At 35.8% G+C, this 15580-nt stretch overlaps 1 protein-coding gene across 1 annotated transcript; it reads left to right on the top strand.

The window, feature by feature from the left end:
- Nucleotides 1-14084: 14084 nt before the first annotated feature.
- LOC110699832 lies at nucleotides 14085-14552 on the top strand. Its single transcript, XM_021877344.1, has one exon. The coding sequence runs from the start codon at nucleotides 14085-14087 to the stop codon at nucleotides 14550-14552; it is 468 nt and encodes a 155-aa protein (XP_021733036.1).
- Nucleotides 14553-15580: the final 1028 nt, after the last annotated feature.

Raw genomic sequence — 15580 nt, 5'->3', positions numbered from 1 at the left:
GTTGGGTTTTAACGGATTTGAATAGATTAATTAATTAAGGGTATGAAATTCTCCACGAAAGTAGGTAGAATGGAGTGTTAGGAAGTTATGGTGCCAGACTTACTTAATGTCTTTAATTTACATGATTCCACGGAAGTAGGCTTGATTGTATTTAAAGAAGCCATTGACAACTCGGCAGAGATCTTTGGTATTTATTGGGCGGTTTCTTGTGAACATATAATTAATTGGTTGGGGTAAGAATTTGTCTTGTATTGATTATGCTAATGGTGGTACTTGATTCTGGATATTTTTATTATTATTTATCCGTATTTGATATTGAGTAGTCGTTTATTTAATCCATCATTATATCTGTTATTTAGTTTTGTCATTGGTAAAAGTTGATTGTTAAACAACCTTCTCTCTGTGGGATCGACCCTGACTTACCCTACTACATAATTAGGAGGTCTAGTTAGGTATTATTTTTGTTAGGTGTGCGATTTGCCTATCAGCTACTAAGCCAAGGGAAACTACGAAAGCTAAGAATAAAGCTTAAAAGAAATGAAATGCTTGCTGTTGATTGATTTGTTGATGTACTTCCTTTGATCTTCACACTTCTATTTATAGTCAATTTGGAACGATTATGGCTGGCTCCCATAACTGTTGTGTGGTTACGTCTCTTGCCACCAACTCTCTTCAAAAAATAAATTACCCACTTTGCCTCCAAACCGGTGTTTTTGGCATTGGTCCTTTAGATAATTTCAGCCCATCTTCATTATATTCTTACCAGTTTAGATCGAAACTTTTAACTGACTCTAAGACTCAATTTACTTGGTCAAAGTCAATAAAAGTTTAAATCTGATTTTGGGGTGTAACAGTTGTACATGTTTAGCGCTATCTCATGAAAAATTTTCCCGTTTAATTGCTAAGCCAATCTATCTATGTACCTAAACTATATTAGAGTTTTTTTAAAAGGAATTTTCCCTTCTAAACTCTAATTTTTTTTTCCGTTTAGATTTTTGCATAATTATTAATGTGTCTAGAAACTTTTTACTTTTTAAATCACATTTTTCATGAGACTTTAATATTTAATTTCAATCACCATCATAAAAATTCGAGCATAACTCGGATATTATCTAGTTATTTAATAATATGGAGACCACAATAAGCTAACCCAACAAAAATATTTTTAACTCTAAGGCAAATTTTGGGATTGTGGACCTATATATGTAGACCAATATGTCTATTTTGTACTTTTAATTGAACTATCAAAAAATAGTATCAATAATTACGCTTAGAAAATTAATAGTTTATATTACTTTGAATTTGGATTGGGTTTTGGGAAATTTCAGATTGGATTTGACCCAAATTGAAGCTGAAAACCGAATATAAGCACTCCTAATCGTAATTATTTAAGTCAATAATCCAATGACTTTTATTAAGATACAACATGAAATGATATGTTTCCTCTATTTTCTATTATTTGTAACACAGTTTTTGGGCACATTTTTAAGGAGTTGATCAAAGTAGGCAAACAAACAACGTTATCAAAATAATTTTAACACCAAGAATGGCAAAAGATTATTAGGTACTACGTGTATAAATTATTTTGATTAATTTGTCCGTTTATGTTACATAATAATCTGTTTCTCAAAGTGCATGTCATGAAAGTGTGTTGCAAATAAAAGAAAAAAAAAATTATCGAGTAGATCTAGCAATTGTATTTTAAGAACATTTTCCACTTATATCGCTAAAATATAACTTGTTGGAGAGACAATCTAACAGTGAATTTAAGTAGTGATTGATGTATGTTTTTTTTTTTTTTTTTTTTTTTTTTTTTTTTTTTTTAAATTTGATTGTAGACAAATTGAAAATGTTTTGAAGTAAGTTGATATTTATTTAAATAAATGAGTTGAAGTGAACGCGATTTGAATTATGGAATAATGACAAAAAAGGATGAACAATTCATCATTATTGCACGTTCAACTTAATTTAAAAACAAGTACCAATGTATTACGAAAGTTAGCCATATATAGGATAATAGGAATTTAATATATCAATTAGCCAATATTTTTTCAACTAATTTTCTATTGATTTTGTCCAAAAAAAAAAGGTTTTTCAATTCATCGTTATGGAATTGATTTTGTAGAAGTTGACCGAATTCTGAGTACAAATAGATTAATCATCGGAAAAGTGCCCAACTGGGGTATACCATTGTATTTTGTGATTATTAAAGCAAAAATAGAATAATTAATTAAATATTTAGCTTTGTACAATTGTAAGAATTATTATTTTTTGAAATATAATTACTAACTCAAGTTTTTATTAGTTTTAATAAATGGGTATTATTTGTAAGCCATAAAAAATTTATTTGTTGTAACTAATAAAAGTGAGTAGTATTTACAACACAAACATTTGCGTATAAGACAACATGATTAGTTGATTAAATATTTTAGAGGGTAATAAGACATGGAATTGAATCCAGCTTTAAAAAAAATGCACCTTATTGGATTATCATATAAATTATAAAAAAAACAAAATACAGAATAAATTATAAATAAAGCATTATTTATTCATAATCGTCGCTATAATATGAACACTGCATCCTTTGCTAAAGAAATGATATTTGTAATCCTTATTATAATTATAATAACTAGCTTTAGGCGAAACACCAACATAAGCAGGAGTAGTAATATTAACAATGGCATAACAATAAACCTCGACGTAGGTCGGTAGGTGCATAAATTACAACCCTGTCATATGAATGTCGTGATCAAGGTATCCAAGACCGCTTTCGAATCGGATATCAAAGGCAGGAGCTTTCTTGAGTTTCACGTTAAGTGCCACGGCCTGGACCTTAACAAGGTTACGTTCCTTTTTCTTTGACTAAATTTATGCAAGGCGTCTATTGCGAGTTTTTGCCCTCTTTTGTGTATCGAAATTTTAAGACTATTGTACTTGAGCTTGAGTATATGGTTCGGGTTCTCCGCTTTGATTACAACGTCAAAGACGGCGATGAGATGGTCGTTTGATGTTAGGTTGAAGCCGGTGACGGAGACGTGCTCAAGGGTGAAGGTTGGGTATTTGGGTTTGATTACAACACGAAAGATGAGTGTGGGCTAGCCGAATACGATGAAGAAGAATATCAAGCAACAAAATGTGTAACCGATGCGTTTTTTTACAAGACATTATGTTTTTGTTTGTTTTAGAGATTTATTTTCATGTGACATGTTTTAAATTGATTCCTTGTGTATTGTGCTGGTGTTTGTGGAACTAGGAAATGGTAATGCAAATGTTGAAAAGTCAACTTTATTTGTTAAAGAAGTACGACTAGCATATTTTTTTTCCGTTTAAAATTAATATTTCCTCCGTTTCAATATTATTGCAACAATTGGAGTTTTACATTATTCATCACTATTGTTTAACTATATAATATGATTTACTAGGTTAGGTCCCGTGCCATGCACGATACATTATTTTAATTACTTTTGACAAATTAATTTATTTATAGCATAGAATATAAAAATTGTTTAATATTTTGAACAAAATTGAAGTAACATGGAATATTTGATCAAGATCATATTCTTAAAAAATATTCCACCAAAAATACATCTTCTTGAAAAAGATTATATATTTCCTTATTATTCCGTAATTAATTGAGTATCAACATAAAAATGGTAAATATTATTTCTCATTTATATAGTTGACAAAAACACAAACTTTTTTTTTTTTTTTTAAATAACTTCCTTAAATAAAATTTAGTAATTAATTATTAAAAAAAATATACTAAGAACACACCAGAAATCGACATGTGTCATTGCTGGTGTGTCTTTTAGTATATAGTTATTGATACATTAAGCAAATTATAATCATGTGTGATCTTGTTAGATTGGTCTTATAAAATACTTTCACAGTATCAACTTTATACTACGTATAATTTTTACTCCTATAGTCTTATAGAATTAAAGATATATAACATATAAAATGTATTTTGGGACGCGTAATTTCATCCTTATTGGAACGAAGGAAGTAACTAGTTATTAGCCGAATCGAGTTGTTCTTGGATTTTGATTATTTTTTATTAATTGTTTTTCTTTTAAATTTCGTGAAATATGGAGTATATTTCAACGCATATTGCTGTAGGATAAATGGATTAACCAAAAATTAGTTTATTAAATTTTTAAATAGTACTAAGGTAGCTAATGCGTGCGCCATCTCTTTCAGTTGTTGACAACTAAAAATAAAAAAAAAATAAAAAATAAAAAAATAAAATAAAAAAAAAGTAACATTAGTAAGGGCAAATAAATAAATGAACATTTTACATGTTACAATTGTCCAAATACTATTCATAAGAATTAAATCATTAAATCATATAAGAAAAAGCTCAAAGACAATTAACAGTATATCAATAGAGGCATATGGTATATAAATATTTTAGAGATGTAATAGTCCTCACATTATTCATAAGTGTTTATTTTATCATACTATTTAAAAGGTAGAAATGTGAACTTGATATTTGTATTTTTTTTAGACGTATAACTTATAAATATTTGTTTTTTGGTGTTCAACCCGCTTCCTCCTTTGGGCTAATTCGAAATTGAGGATCATTTCTGGGTGTTAGGTTTCAGTCCCCTCCCAATTGTTGTCTCGGGGGATCAAATACACGATCCTCCCTACCAAGTGTAGCCCCACTCACTATTACACCAACAACTACTTGGAAACTTATAAATAATTTCTAAAAGGGAAATTCCTATATAATAATTGACATATACAAAATTCTTTGACTAAAGATACATTATTTTTTATTATTTTTTTCCATAGTGGTATATTTAGTGATGTATTATTTACTATTAGGTTTGGCTATTTTTTTAGGTAAGATGAAGGGCTTTATCGGGCCGAAATCTCGAACCCTTACATGTCAATCCAGCCCGGATTAGTGGATTAAACAATTTGGGAAAGTGGGGGGAAAGTAAGGGAATCCCACCCCCAAATTGTTATGAGTGGGGATTAAACCTCCAACCTCATGGTTGGATGGTGCTCTCCTTCCCACTAGCTTGGTTACTAGGTTTGACTATTTGGTACCATAGGGTGATAAAAAAAATGCCAATTCATTAAAGTGGTGGAGGAGGAGGATGAACAATCTTCGCTTTCCCTTGGAGCTCTCAAGAGATTCCTACTCTCTTGCATCATAAAAATATGGTGAATCAATAACATAATACTAAACACAGACATCAGGAATGATATGATTATATTTTGTCCACATGCAGTATACAAAAGATATTATTTTGATTGTTTAAGAATATAGTTAAATTATAAATAATAGTGAAATCACCATGCATAGCACGAGATCAAACCTAGTCTATCTACTAATAGGGGAGAGTGCGGAGCTATTTTCCTTCTAAACATTGCAAATTTTAGACATGAAAGTTAATCTTTTAGAAACTAAGTTGGAAATTCTTTATTCTCCTAAAAAGCATGCTAATTCAACATCTTCTACTTTTGTCAAGGTTGATTCCATAGATGAACTAATGTTGGACCCTTGACTAGGTACATTTCGGTTTATTCTAGTCATAAAATAGTTGCTCAATTATTTGTTTGTTCTAGTTATCTAGTATACGAGCACAACATCTTTATGACCAGAAAAATAAAAATAAAAAAAAGAAATTCAATAATTAAGCAACTGGTTTATGACTAAAACAAACCAAATATACTTGATAAGATCAGAACATACACCATTATTGATGAATCTACCTTTCTGTTTGGACAATAATAACAACATTTCCAAACTCTTTTTGATGATGAAATTTGATACAGCATTGGGCCAATCTTACATGCACAATTGCACAAATAATAGCTTTTTGATTCTATAAAGGCAAGTGTAGCGGCATGGCAAAGTGAAACGACCCTAGTGCGATAATCTCATAAAATTGGAGCCCTTTTTCAAGAATTGAAAAATTCAATAAAAGGTGTCAGATAAAAATGTTTTGTCACTAGATTAATTAGTTTCATAATTACATAGTGTTTTTGGTGCAAAATTTCAAAATATGTAGTAAGCATAAGAGATAATCAACTAGTTTTTGTACCATGTGTCCCTAACCTATAATAGCATCAAGAACCAAATAAGAAGTGCCCCAAAATTCTGAAATCCATATCTACAGTGTTCTCCCCAATTTACCCTTGAAATTTTGCCATCCAATAAATGTACATGTGCACATAGCTGGTGTTTGTTTCTCCTCACAGCGACACGTTAAGCTCCTTTCCTAGCTAAATGTTGTTAGAATTTGCCAGCTTCCTATACTATTTGTTTCTTGGATTGACAATGGGGACAATTCCAACCATGGTTCCTGCTAAGTTTCTTAATGGTTAATTATGCCTTTCTCTGTAGCAATTAACTGGGAATTAATTAACAATTAGGAAGCTTATCAAGGAGCAATTCGTTGGAATTTTAAGCCAATGTTGAGCTAACTTTGAGCTATTTTTGAGCTAATTTGGAGCTAATTATGTATTCGGATGATTAGGAGTGCCCAATGTTAATCCAAGGGGAATTTGATTTTGAGCTAATTTCAAGCTAATTTTGAGCAAATTACGCGTTCGTATGATTAGGAGTTTCCAACGCTAATCTAAGGGGATTTCGAGCTAATAACGTATTAGAATGATTAGGAGTGCCCAATGTTAATCCAATTTTTTTGTGTTAATAATTATGTTTGTATTACAAATTTGTTACATTTATTTATCTGTAGTTGTTGTGCTTTTTAAAAACCACTTTAATTTTGTTCTTTTTGGGTGTTTATACAGTAGGTCTTTGGAACAATGCAATTCGGAGAAGCAAGTTGCTTGGCTTTTGTTGATGAAGCACCTTATTACCCAGCGGTCTGCCAGTTTACATAATATGTAAGATTGTTCTCCCCCTTTTAAACAGTGCTTTAGTTTAGGGAAATGGGATTGGCTTCTTTTTTCATGTTAAGAGGCTCTTTTAAATTGACATTAGATGGATTTAACTTGTTTTGTGTAGAGAAAATGGCGCATGTTTACTTTGTGAAATGTACCTGGTGCTATTAATTACTCGCTGTGTTTTAGCTAGGTGCGCTTTGGCTGTGCTTGTCTTGTACTGCCTTGTATAGCATAAATACATGAGGGTTGATCTCTTTTCTTATATATGCAATATACACAGCTAAGTTTCATGGAAGTTACGTTAGAGGTAATATGAAATTTCATATCTAGGTTTAACTGGTATTAGTTAAGAACATTACAGTTTTGAATTACTACACTTTCGTATTGCAGACTATTACTTTATTTACTTGGTTCGTTATGTCCTTTACATTATACGTCGCATGCCTTGATAGGCTAATTAGTTTTAATTTATATAAGGTAGCCAATTGGATTATTTAAATGAGATAGCTTTTGTTGCACAAGTGCAGTATCATGGAAATGAGTGGCGTGTTCTTGAACTGCAGCACAATTAATCTATGATTTGATTCCATATGTTGCTTGCTTTGTAAGAAGAGTGCCTCTTTGCTTATGTAGCTGTGTTCCATATTATGATATAGATTTTATGCTTGCCTTTTGCGTATGCCTTTCCTCCAATTATTTTTAGATACCTTCTACACGTAGCTAAGGTTACTAGATGGCCTTGCACCAATTCTGGCTGCTTAGGTTGCTTTCTTATGTCGTGGGTATGCACCCAGGTGGATGGGCCTAAAACTCGAAAAAAGTTTCTATTTTTTTTGCTACCTTCTACATCAAGTTATTGAATACCTGAAACCCCCCCTGTTTACTATTTGGTGGACGTGAGAAAGAATGATGTGAGGCTTGTCATGGAGACCGATCCAGGCTTGATGCCCTATGTGTATGAAGGTAGTCTTGCTACTAAGGTAGGGGGAATCACGCAAAAGGGTTGCTGAAAGTGTTTGTTCGGTCTTTGCGGATGAAATATAGTGTTCAAGTTGAAGACTTGACATCTGAGAAAATCAGCAAGCTTGAGCGCTGTGAATTTTGTACCAGATGAAGCGCATTGAACTTGAATCCATGGAAAGAAAATCGAATAAGGTTCCACTGAAGTGGCCGGCTGTGCCTAATCAAAAGCGCTACAAGAAATATGTGTGCATCGACTTCATGGATGTCTTGCACACTCCAACTTGGAGACTAAAGCGCGTGTTTCAGAAGTTTACACTTTTAAGCTTGGCCCAGCAAATTTTGTATCGTGGGTAACAAACTATACTCCTTCAATTACTGCTGGGATGGATTGCATTTTCAGCACTGTGCGCGCTGACTGCAAGGCTACCAAGCAAGATGCAGCTAGGAGGGCTGTTAATTTTCTGCGCACTGCCTACAACCTTGACATAGTGGATCTGAACTATGGCAATGGGGTTTATGCTTGCATTAAGTGTTCCTTAGCTAGGGAGAGCTACTTAGCAGCTAAGGAACGTGTACTTGGGATTCAGAGTGCTCTACACTTAGCTTCTTTTTTAAGTGAAGAAGGCTGTGTTACACATAAGTCTGGTGTGCATATGATCCCGAAGCCTACTCTTCCTCCACTTCCACCTCACAAGCCAAAAGCTCGTTCATCTTTTGGTGATCGCCGTGGTGCACAACCATTACCAGTCCTAGCTGATTTGGACAGCTTCTTTAAGCGCAGGAAATTTGATTAGTTCGCAATGGTGATTTCGCATAGGAGGCCTCTTTTGCTGTCTTTTGTGTTCTGTTCACTTTGCTTGTCCTAGGCCTTTAGCTATGTCACATGGGCATTTCGTACCACTTCTCTTTCAGATATTGTTGTATAGCTCCATGTGTTAGTTTAGATTAGCAAGAAATACTGGATTAGTTTTCTTAAGTATGATGTATTCCATCCTTTTGCACTCGATCAATGAATAATAAATTTCTTGCTATGTCTTCTATTGCCATATATGTTTATTTTTTGCTTATCATAATATGTCGTGGCAATCATGTCTACTGTGCTGCCAAATTTTCTTTCCCTTTACATATACAATAACTAGGCATTGTTTAATGCTTAAGTGCATTACCTGGCCACTGGTTCGGGCTTGAACAGAGTTATCTATTTAAACAGTGCAATTTTTCCCTTTATAGGCTCCCCTAGCTGCAAGTGAACAGTGACACCAACGCCTTTATTCTCAGCCTACCTGTGGCTCCCGTTGCGTAACCTATCTGTTGTTTGTTGTCCAATCTAATATCGCCATCATGAGTAAATCACGTGTTCCCTTCCCCATTGCATTCTTACTAATAAGCTAACTGAAACAGCTTATTACTAATAATGGCATACCATTTAGCTGACAGGTATATTGTTTAAAAAGCTTTTTTGCATGATTGCTAGACCGTTGCTTGCTCCCTAAAAAGCCTCCTGCAAAGACTCGAGTTAGCAAACGTTTTACAAGCAATTGAAGCTATGTCTCAGACACCTGTTTCAATAAGGTGTTTATCTCTTGTTCCCGCTACAAGCACAAAATGCTTGTTTCATTTATATGGCTTGGTTCACATCCTCTTTTTGCTATTCCCATCTATCATACAGAGAATTCAGTGAAAAAAGCGCACATGGATCTCAACATCAGGATTCTCTAAACATTGAGTCCGATGTTGGTGGTACAGGAAATGCTATTAATCAAGTGGCCAAAAAACCAAAGGCCAGAAATAATAGTAAGCATGATTATATATACAATTTATAATCATAGTGAACTAAAAACGGATAAGGATATCTAAATAGCTTATTGCTAAAATCCAACTTCACAAGACTTTCTGATTCAGATCAGCAGTTGCACTGAACAAAACAGTGTTGAAATCTGCAGTTGCTAACAATAGGAAGGCTATCTAGCTAAATTAGGTTCTCTAATGCTATATTAGGTTATCTAACACCTGCATATTAAATAACAGATGACTTGGTTACAGGTCAATAAAACTTGTCAACTGATGCAGTTGATACCAACAATGCACAGGCTGGGTGAACACATATTGCAACCACACTTTCTGACCGGTGCCTGCTGTATCGAAAAACTTCTGAAAACCCACGAGTTAGCAAGCGACTGCGAGCAATCGAAGCTATGTCTCAGACACCTGTTTCAATAAGGTGCTTGCATTTCTTGTTTTTGCTACAAGAACACAAACCTTGTTTCGTGTATATGGTTTTGCTTACATTCTCTTTTTCCAATTCCCTTTCACCATACAGAGAAATAGGTGAAACTAGCGCACAAGGATCTCAGCAGCAAGGTTGCCAAAACATTGAACCAGATGTTGGTAGTCCAGCCAATCTTGACAAGCAGGTGGTGAAAAAAACTAGACCTGGAAACAAGACATTGAAGAAGTCTCTAGTCACAAAAACCAGTAAGTAGTGTATATGCCTATTTTACATTGTTCAATGCTAAACCATAGAAAATGTATATAGCATTGCCTACCATTTATTACTTAACTCATAGAAACCTTGATTACAGAGCAGCATAGCTCTTCTGCAATTATACCTAGAAGTAACACTGAAGCAACTGAGGGAACACAAACTGTGAGGAAAAGAAGAGCTAGAAGAAATAATAAGCATTTCTGGCCACATCCTATGCTATTTGGTTATTCATTTACACATAATTACATGAAAGCTGAACATGTACTTTCCAAATCACAGAGACACCTATTGCGGGTTCGCAAAGGCAGCTAGTGAAGCGAACTAGAGTTAGAAAGAATAGTAAGCTTCTCTATGCATCTCTATCTGTTATGTAGTTATGCATTACAACATACTTATGGATTTGCCTAACATTTACTGGTTGGATACCAGAACCCCTGGCTGCTGTGGTTGACCTAAAACTACCTACATCACCTTTGAAACTAAAAGAGCCTCGCTTCTGTGAAAATGCAATGCGAAATAATTTTAGCATGAGACACTGCACTTCTGTTGTGGAAATGGAGATATTAAACTAGCCACAAATGACTACCCCCCTAAACTTTATAGATTTTTAACATCCAATGAAGAAGATGCACTACACTTTAGACAATATATACGTTTATATAACAACTTATTTGCATTTAGCTCATTAGGTGGAAACTTTGAGCGAAAACACATAAAGAAATTTATGTTTTTAAATTGCATGGCCAGATTTATCATTACTTGCCTGATTTAATACCTGGTGATGAAGGCCCTAAGTACTTACAACTATATTTTTATGATGCTCATTGTGAGGCAGCTGCCAGAACTGTGAGCTTCCCAGAAATCAGGCAGGATATTATAGACATACTTATGGAAGTTTCTCGAGATAATCCCTACGCTTGCTTTTTTAGGTCCTTGAAAGAACTCGACATTCATGAAGACACACAGATTACTATAAAAAAAGCAGTGTCCTAGATCAACGGGCTTATAATTCTCCCACGGCAGATGAAGTGGCTGCAATATGGCCTGACAACACTTCATCAAGTGAGTCCAACGGCCCATACATCACTGTTAGAGGAAAGTCGCAACATTCTCATCGCATATACCACAATTATGGATGCTATGATCCTCTCAGTATCCGCTCTTATTTTCGCAAGGTGATTGTGGTTGGGGTCAAGGTTTGAGGAAAAACAACATCGGAGCTCACCAGCAAACTACAGTGGAAACTAACCCCGTTATGTCTTCTTTGGTGCATAAAGAGGAAGATTTACTTGCACAAGAAGCTAGCCGTAAGTTTGTGAGATGAATAACAATCCAATTATATTAAACTTTAATGGTCTTTTAAAAAGTGTATTGTCTTCATTTTTCCCTTGAACTAACATGAATCCTAATCATACTAATTGCAGGCTTAGCAGATGCAAGCGGTACTTCAGCAAGGCATGTGTCTCCATGTGAATACTATGCTTACAAGTTGCAGTGCCGACCAAACAACATGCTTTTGCGGCAGGGCGGTGATTTCAGCAGTACATTGTTGATATGTACGTGAAGATTGAAAACACTCGCCTTGACTACTTCCGGCGCAATCAACAAACAATCAGAGCTGATTTGTACTAGGGGATTTTAGACTCTATTGAAAATAGTGAAACAAGCCCCATAAATGTTAGTCGCCGAGTCATTTTGCCACCGACTTTTATTGGTGGGCCGCGTGACATGAAGCAACGGTACTTGATGCCATGTCTTTGGTTCAGCGCTTTGGAAAGCCGAATTTGTTTGTCACAATGACTTGCAATGCCAACTGGCCAGAGATCAAGGCAGAGCTGGCTCCTGGAGAAACAGCCCAAAACCGGCCAGATATAGTTGCTCGTATCTTTCGATCAAAATTGATTTGCCTCAAAAAGCAAATCATGAAGAAACATATTTTCGAGAAAGTGGCTGCTATGATATATGTGGTAGAGTTCCAAAAAAGAGGTTTTCCTCATGCACATTTCCTTATCATCCTAAAAGAAGACTACAAAATAAGAACGCCTTCAGATTTTGACCGGTTTGTCTGTGCAGAATTGCCACCCCACAGCTCCCTACACCTTCGAAAAATTGTTGTTGGTCATATGATGCATGGCCCCTGTGGACAGTTGAATCCTCAGTGCTCATGTATGGTTAAAAAGAATGACAGTTATGTTTCTTGTAAATATGGCTATCCCAAAGAGTTCTTACAAGAAACATCGAACCATGATACATGAGAAGGAGATAAAGGAGAGAGTGTCCGAATTAGGGGTGCAAACCTTGATAACCGTTGGGTTATTCCATACAATCTGCTCAACTATTCAAGCTGTTAAGTACTTATACAAGTATGTTTACAAGGGAATGACAGGGTATCTTTTAATGTTGTCGGAGAAAAGAATACCTGTGTAGATGAAATTGACAGGTTTTAATCTGGTCGGTGGGTTTCACCATGTGAGGCAGCTTGGAGATTTTTTTGGCTTTGACTTATTTGAGATGCACCCTCCTGTGCAGCAGCTGCAAGTGCATTTGGAAAACATGCAAACGGTTCAAATAAGGCCTCATGAGCAGCTAGATTCTATATTATTAAACCCGAACGGAGGTCCAGATTTAAACTAAAAGAATTCTTTAAGCCAATGCAGCCCCTCCTCAAGGTACAAGGTACCTTTACAGCCAATTCATTTAGCACAATAGATGGGATGCCAGTGCCAAGGCATGGTTTGAAAGGAAAACTAAGAAAATCGTGGTTAGCCAACTAGCATTTGTTGCACCAGCAAAAGGAGAGCGTTTTTTCTTACATCTGCTCCTTATTAATGTACGCAGCCCTAAATCATTTGATGATCTTCGGACTGTGGATGGTGTACTCTGTGCCACCTTTCAAGAAGCAGCAATCAAAAGAGGGCTCTTTTAGGAAGACAATGTCGTTTATGCATGCCTCGCTAAAGCAGCAGAAGTTCATATGCCTTCAGTCTTACGCCGCCTGTTTGCTGCTGTGTTGATATTTTTCCAACCTAGCAACCCGAATACACTTTGGCTGCAGTTTTACAACGATTTATCTGATGACTTTAGGCATAGCTTTCCGCAAAATGAAGGCCAAGTTATTAGGTTGCTTACTATAAAATCTGTTGAGGGCCACTTAGAGGCTATAGGTAAATCTTTTGCACATTTCCAACTCGAACACCTACATGAAGAGCTGCCCTTGGAACTAAACAGAACAAAGGACATCATTGATGCCTTAGAAGAACCTATTCCCCAAGAATGTTTTGACTGTAGGGAAAAGCTCAATTCAGCTCAGTAAATTGCCTTCAATAAGATAATTTCTCATGTACGAGTAGAGAAGCCCGGCTATTTCTTTGTTGATGGTTCTGGAGGGACCGGAAAAACATTCCTGTATAATTCTCTATATGCGGAAGTGCGCCTGGCAGGAGCAGCAAACATACCTTCTGGCAGGACAACACATGCACACTTTAAGATCCCTCTTGATTCAGAAGCATCCTTTTCTTGTGACGTGCCTAAACAAGGCAGCTTAGCTGTTTTAATTAATGAAACAGCTTTAATTATTCAGGATGAGGCTTCAATGGCACGAAAGGAAAACATAGAATCAGTGGACCTCTTACTTCGCGATCTTTGTGATCCAGATCAGCCATTCGCTGGGAAAGAGTTATAGTATTTGGAGGAGATTTCAGACAAGTTTTGCCAAATGTTCCCTAGAAAACTCAGAGAAGTAGTTGCAGCAAGCCTGGTTAGTTCACATATGCATATTTGGCCTTGGTTAGAAAAGCTATACCTTGCTGAAAATATTAGAGCAAAAGAGGACCTGCCATATGCATCATTTCTACTAAGTTTAGGCAATGGTGAGTTGCAGTCCTCTAAAACTGCTTTTGTTTTAGTTCCTGCTCACATTGTGAGATATTTTCAAAAAAACGAAGAACTTATTGATTATCTAGCTGCTATTGCATTCCCTGAACTAGAACATGCAGACTTTACACCAGATATTTGCACAGAAAGAGCCATCCTCACACCATTGAATGATGTAGTAGACTCCATCAACACTTTTCTTATTGATAAGTTTCCAGAAAGCCCTGTTGTTTACAAAAGTTTCAACACTATCCTTGATGATAATTGTGCAATTTACCCAACTGAGTTCTTGAACCAGCTTTCCCCAGGTGGGATGAGCCCACATGAACTTATTCTAAAGAAAACAGTCCTGTTATCTTGTTGAGAAACATTGCTCCAGCAGATGGCCTATGCAATGATGCACGCCTCATATGCAAGCATTTTAAAAGGAACGTAATTGTGTGTGCTATAGCCACTGGCCATCGCCAAGGAGAACCTGTGTTCATACACCGTGTTAACCTCCGGCCTTCATCATCAACAAAATACCTATTTCAGTTTGAACGAATTCAATTCCTTCTCAAACTCAGTTTTGCAATGACCATCAAAAAATCTCAAGGGCAGACATTAAGCCAAGTCATGGTCTACCTACCACAGTCATGCTTTTCACATGGTCAGTTGTACATCGCATTGTCAAGGGCAAAGAAGTCGGAAAAGGTGACTGTTATTGATGAGTGTCATTTATGGAACTTGAATGGCGATATTTTAGAATGTTTTTTTTTTCTCTTTTATAGCTTTCTTTCTATCTTTTTTTCTTAGTTTTCACCTTTTATTCTCTAGTTTATCTCTTGCTTGCTTATTTTACCTTTTCTTCTATTTTCTTCTATTTAATTGTTTTTTATCTTTTATTTGTTCTCCTTTCTTTGTTTGTAGGTATAAGGTGAAGTCCGAGACCCTTCATGATGATTTCTCGAGTTAGAGGATGCTCAAAGTGCAAGGTGGAAGTTCTTACATGGCTCATAAGGCAAGGAATGACTAGCTTCAAGAATTGATGATTGTGCTCACGTGCTGCGCTCGCATGAAAATATGGGGTTGAACCCTCTGTAAACTCCATTTCGAGACTGCCATATCTAGCGACAACCAAGAGGAGCGCACCACCTACATCAAGAGCGCACAGAGTAAATCCCCTGCTCCAGTGGCGTGGGCGTGCTTCACACCTGCGCGGGTGCGCAACCTGTTGGCGCGGGCGCGCCATTTGGGTTTCCTGTTCCGTACCCAGATCGTCGGGGGCACGCATGCTCGTGAGAGGGTGCCTCCGGACGAGTCTATTTTTCGACGTCTTCCTTATTTCCTCCTAGTTAGTTATACTATAAATACCTTTTCCTTCTTCTTTTAAAGAACAACTAGAATTAGACT

The sequence above is a fragment of the Chenopodium quinoa genome, unplaced genomic scaffold, assembly GCF_001683475.1.
Source record: "Chenopodium quinoa cultivar QQ74 unplaced genomic scaffold, ASM168347v1, whole genome shotgun sequence".
In the NCBI taxonomy this organism is placed as follows: domain Eukaryota; kingdom Viridiplantae; phylum Streptophyta; class Magnoliopsida; order Caryophyllales; family Amaranthaceae; genus Chenopodium; species Chenopodium quinoa.
Note: the sequence above shows the minus strand (reverse complement) of the source record. Positions and strands in the feature narration are given on the sequence as shown.

Bases quoted from the DNA above. Each gene is read 5' to 3' on its own strand.
- LOC110699832 (XM_021877344.1), top strand. From the start codon at position 14,085: ATGCATATTTGGCCTTGGTTAGAAAAGCTATACCTTGCTGAAAATATT.